Here is a 5,664-nt window from a genome sequence, read left to right as displayed (position 1 = left end):
CCTGATTTTCGCAATATTACGTAGGTGAAAAAAGGCGGTCCTTGAAATTTGCTTGATGTGAGCCTTAAACGACATGTCCTGATCAACGATAACTCCAAGATTCCTCACAGTGGTGCTGGAGGCCAGGGCGATGCCATCAAGGGAAACTATATCTTTAGATAATGCGTCAGGGAGGTGCTTAGGCCCCAGAGCAATAACTTCAGTTTTATCTGAGTTTAACATTAGAAAATTACAGGTCATCCAGGTTTTAACATCCTGAAGGCACATTTGAAGTTTAGCTAACTGATGAGTTTCATCTGGTTTGATCGATAGATATAACTGAGTATCATCTGCATAACAATGAAAGCTTATGGAATATTTCCTGATAATATTGCCTAAAGGAAGCATATATAAAGTGAAGAGGATTGGTCCGAGGACAGATCCTTGTGGAACTCCATGTCTAACTTTGCTATGTTGCAGTATGTTCCTACAGGAGCCAATGAAGCAGTGATACATAAACACCTGTATGACATCAGCTGTTACCTGGACTGTGTCTCCAGGTAGGTCACCTGGTCAAAGAGAACCAATGAACGGGCAGCAGATCACAAACTTTATTAATCTCATCAAACACTGACAGAAACAGCAGAGAAAAGAACAGAAACATCAGCAGATTGTTGGAAACTTTAAAACAACCCGTACGTTTAAATTCATGCACCGTTAGCGTGGAAACCTGAGGAACTGTTAGAAACCCGAGATACAAACTGAGCGTGTGCACAAGAGCGCCCCCGTGACGTCACAGTGACATCACTGGGAAGGCGGAGTCAGTGAACTCCTGGTTTGAATGCCAGACAGAAATAGAAATATATATATATATACCTGTGTATAAACTTTAAAATAGAACTCTATAGAGAAACAGGACAAGTTCAAACACGAGAGAGAATAAAACTATAAATATAAACTCTGGAAATAAAACTGAGCTCCGACCACACAAGGACCAATCACAGCAGAGGAGGCGTAAGTGTAAAAACCTCCATCACACAAAGCCCGACAGGCGGATCCTGAGAGTCTTTAGAGTCATTACAGTGGGGCGGAGCCTCAGTGTGATGTCACTGACCGCTTCCTGTGTGGCGTTTATTCCGGAGCCGTTACATTCGTGTCATCAGGGATCTGGTCTTAATGAGGACTGAACATCGTTAATCTTAAGGATGTAATTATCACCAACCAATATATAAATTCAGATTAATATTTTAACTCGTAATGGTGAGTTTTTTTTCCTCACAATTATAAAATCTTTTCTCACAATTGTGTCTTCATATTATTACTGGCCCTTTCTCGCCATGTCAAGACGTTTCTCACAGCTATGAGAAGCGTTAGCGAACGCAGCTTTTTATTCTTTGTGTTCAGGGTTCATTTTGTTTTGTTCTTTTACAGACAGGAATTAAGAGCCGGGTTACAAATATCTGGGATCTATGATCTTAACTTCATCACATATGAAGCGCCTGTCAAGAGTTTTTAGCCAATCAGCTGGCAGCAGCCATGTCCACCAGTTTTGTGGAAAATTCAATAAAACTTTATCCAGACTGTCACAGAGGAAACAGAATGAGTCCAGCTGAGGCCACTTCAGGCCCCCCCTCCTTCCCCCTGACCGGTCTGAATCACATACGGTATAAAACATGGACGCTCCGTGACATCACCACAGGCCGACCATCTTGGCGGCGCCTGACTCGCCTAAATGGCCACATGTGGTGAGTCATATGAAACCAGGTGAGGGGGGGGGGTCAGCTCTAGAGACCACCCCGTGCTTCGCCCCAGGCTGTCCACGTTTGTTTCTGCTGTTTGACACGAGGGTCTGTGGGACGGACTCGCCAGGTGAGGCTGCATCATCACAGCAGCTATGTCCTTCAGGCCTCAACATCCCGGAGTCCTTTGCGCAGCGATCCTAGTTTTGGTGAGTCCAGTCTGTCAGTCTTTAGTTCTCTGAAGGGAACACCAGCACTAAGCCACGTCCCTCCAAAGAGGCGGAGCCTGAAATGGCGCTCAGCAGGGTGTTCAATCTGAAAACGCTGTGTGAGTTTCCAGGTTGAACAGCAGGTTTCCTTGAAACAGTGCGCAGTGGGCTCTGAGGTGCGTCTTCTCTCATTGGTGGAGGTCTTACCCAATCAGCAGTGACGTGTAAATAAACACTGCGGCGCACCAACCGGGCGTTCAAGGCACCACAGCTCCTTTAGGGGGGCTGAACTGGGCGTCAACAAACTTTCTGTGTCTCATTTTCTTCTTTGTGATGAACAAACGTGAGGTCACGTGACCGCCAGCTGACAGAAACACCTGAGAGAGAAGTGTGAATGTCAAACCTGACTGACGACTGGATGAAAAGTGAACCTTGATGTTGTCAATCAGGTGTTTCTGGAGCGCCTCAGTCAGTCAGTCGGTCGCAGGTGTCAGGTGTGATTGGTTCATGTCCCCAGTGTGTGATTGGCTGCTGTCCTCTGTGTCTGATTGTCTCCTCTCCTCGGCATGTGATTGGCTTCTGTCCTCTGTGTCCGATTGTCTCCTCTCCACGGCGTGTGATTGGCTCCTCTCTCCGGTGTGTGATTGGCTCCTGTCCTCGGCGTGTTTGAACATCAGGATGGAGTTGTAGATTTTAAGGGCGGGACCAAGTTTGATTGACATTATCCTGACAATGTCCCGTTGGGTGAGCAGGAGGAAGGCCCGACCATCAATTTGCTAAACAAACAGAAGAAGGAACCAATCAGATCAAAGCAGGTTCAATGTGATGTAATAACATCTACAGGAACTGATTGGTCATCTCACCTCATCTCTGAACTGTTTGGCCTGTTCCTCACAGCCAGGAAGAGACTCAACGAAGTCTGACACCTGCAGAGAGACAAACAGGCGAGAGAGAGACAGACAGGTGAGAGACAGAAAGAAAGGTGAGAGAGAAAGACAGATGAGAGAGACAGACGAGAGAGAGACAGACAGGTCAGAAGTCTTGTATAACAGTGTAAAGTAGTGAGTGTGTGTAAAGCAATGAGCGTAAAGCTTGTACAGCTTGCATAACAGTGTAAAATAGTGAGCGTACAGCTTGTATAACAGTGTAAAGTAGTGAGCGTGTGTAAAGCAGTGAGCGTACAGCTTGTACAGCTTGTATAACAGTGTAAAGTAGTGAGCGTGCAGCTTGTATAACAGTGTAAAGTAGTGAGCGTGCAGCTTGTATAACAGTGTAAAGTAGTGAGTGTACAGCTTGTACAGCTTGTATAACAGTGTAAAGTAGTGAGCGTGCAGCTTGTACAGCTTGTATAACAGTGTAAAGTAGTGAGCGTGTGTAAAGCAGTGAGCGTACAGCTTGTACAGCTTGTATAACAGTGTAAAGTAGTGAGCGTGTGTAAAGCAGTGAGAGTACAGCTTGTACAGCTTGTATAACAGTGTAAAGTAGTGAGCGTGCAGCTTGTACAGCTTGTATAACAGTGTAAAGTAGTGAGCGTGCAGCTTGTATAACAGTGTAAAGTAGTGAGCGTGCAGCTTGTACAGCTTGTATAACAGTGTAAAGTAGTGAGCGTACAGCTTGTATAACAGTGTAAAGTAGTGAGTGTACAGCTTGTATAACAGTGTAAAGTAGTGAGCGTAAAGATTGTACAGCTTGTATAACAGTGTAAAGTAGTGAGCGTAAAGCTTGTACAGCTTGTATAACAGTGTAAAGTAGTGAGCGTACAGCTTGTATAACAGTGTAAAGTGGTGAGCGTACAGCTTGTACAGCTTGTATAACAGTGTAAAGCAGTGAGCGTACAGCTTGTACAGCTTGTATAACAGTGTAAAGTAGTGAGCGTACAGCTTGTACAACAGTGTAAAGTAGTGAGCGTACAGCTTGTACAGCTTGTACAGCTTGTATAACAGTGTAAAGCAGTGAGCGTACAGCTTGTACAGCTTGTACAGCTTGAATAACAGTGTAAAGTAGTGAGCGTACAGCTTGTACAGCTTGTACAGCTTGTACAGCTTGTATATTAGTGTAAAGCAGTGAGCGTACAGCTTGTACAGCTTGTACAGCTTGTATAACAGTGTAAAGTAGTGAGCGTACAGCTTGTACAGCTTGTATAACAGTGTAAAGCAGTGAGCGTACAGCTTGTACAGCTTGTACAGCTTGTATAACAGTGTAAAGTAGTGAGCGTACAGCTTGTACAGCTTATACAGCTTGTATAATAGTGTAAAGTACTGAGCGTACAGCTTGTATAACAGTGTAAAGCAGTAAGCGCACGGCTTGTACAGCTTGCATAACAGTGTAAAGTAGTGAGCGTGCAGCTTGTATAACAGTGTAAAGTAGTGAGCGTGCAGCTTGTATATCAGTGTAAAGTAGTGAGCGTGCAGCTTGTACAGCTTGTATAAAAGTGTAAAGCAGTGAGCGTACAGCTTGTACAGCTTGTATAAAAGTGTAAAGCAGTGAGCGTACAGCTTGTACAGCTTGTATAACAGTGTAAAGCAGTGAGCATACAGCTTGTACAGCTTGTATAACAGTGTAAAGCAGTGAGCGTACAGCTTGTACAGCTTGTATAACAGTGTAAAGTAGTGAGCGTGCAGCTTGTATAACAGTGTAAAGTAGTGAGCGTGTGTAAAGCAGTGAGCGTGCAGCTTGTATATCAGTGTAAAGTAGTGAGCGTGCAGCTTGTATAACAGTGTAAAGTAGTGAGCGTGTGTAAAGTAGTGAGCGTACAGCTTGTATAACAGTGTAAACTAGTGAGCGTGCAGCTTGTATAACAGTGTAAAGTAGTGAGCGTGCAGCTTGTATAACAGTGTAAAGTAGTGAGCGTGTGTAAAGCAGTGAGCGTGCAGCTTGTACAGCTTGTATAACAGTGTAAAGCAGTGAGCGTACAGCTTGTACAGCTTGTATAACAGTGTAAAGTAGTGAGCGTGTGTAAAGTAGTGAGCGTACAGCTTGTATAACAGTGTAAAGTAGTGAGCGTGCAACTTGTATAACAGTGTAAAGTAGTGAGCGTGCAGCTTGTATAACAGTGTAAAGTAGTGAGCGTGTGTAAAGCAGTGAGCGTGCAGCTTGTACAGCTTGTATAACAGTGTAAAGCAGTGAGCGTACAGCTTGTACAGCTTGTATAACAGTATAAAGCAGTGAGCGTGCAGCTTGTACAGCTTGTATAACAAAGCAGTGAGCGTGCAGCTTGTACAGCTTGTATAACAGTGTAAAGCAGTGAGCGTACAGCTTGTACAGCTTGTATAACAGTATAAAGCAGTGAGCGTGCAGCTTGTACAGCTTGTATAACATTGTAAAGTAGTGAGCGTACAGCTTGTACAGCTTGTATAACAGTGTAAAGCAGTGAGCGTACAGCTTGTACAGCTTGTATAACATTGTAAAGCAGTGAGCGTACAGCTTGTACAGCTTGTACAGCTTGTATAACAGTGTAAAGCAGTGAGTGTACAGCTTGTACAGCTTGTATAACAGTGTAAAGTAGTGAGCGTACAGCTTGTACAGCTTGTATAACAGTGTCAGCTTGTATAACAGTGTAAAGTAGTGAGCGTAAAGCTTGTACAGCTTGTATAACAGTGTAAAGTAGTGAGCGTACAGCTTGTATAACAGTGTAAAGTGGTGAGCGTACAGCTTGTACAGCTTGTATAACAGTGTAAAGCAGTGAGCGTACAGCTTGTACAGCTTGTATAACAGTGTAAAGTAGTGAGCGTACAGCT

At 44.1% G+C, this 5,664-nt stretch overlaps 1 protein-coding gene across 1 annotated transcript; it reads right to left on the bottom strand.

Annotated features, from left to right (window-relative positions):
* Nucleotides 1-575: 575 nt before the first annotated feature.
* On the bottom strand, nt 576-2,911 carry LOC123967130 (lethal(3)malignant brain tumor-like protein 4; the record flags this gene model as incomplete). The annotated part of the gene is made up of 2 exons (XM_046043152.1): nt 576-2,703; nt 2,791-2,911. Coding segments are annotated over 2 exons (424 nt in total), but the record flags the coding sequence as incomplete, so codon positions are not given.
* Nucleotides 2,912-5,664: the final 2,753 nt, after the last annotated feature.

The sequence above is a fragment of the Micropterus dolomieu genome, unplaced genomic scaffold (genome assembly GCF_021292245.1).
Source record: "Micropterus dolomieu isolate WLL.071019.BEF.003 ecotype Adirondacks unplaced genomic scaffold, ASM2129224v1 scaffold_59, whole genome shotgun sequence".
NCBI classification, from domain to species: Eukaryota; Metazoa; Chordata; class Actinopteri; order Centrarchiformes; family Centrarchidae; genus Micropterus; species Micropterus dolomieu.
Note: the sequence above shows the minus strand (reverse complement) of the source record. Positions and strands in the feature narration are given on the sequence as shown.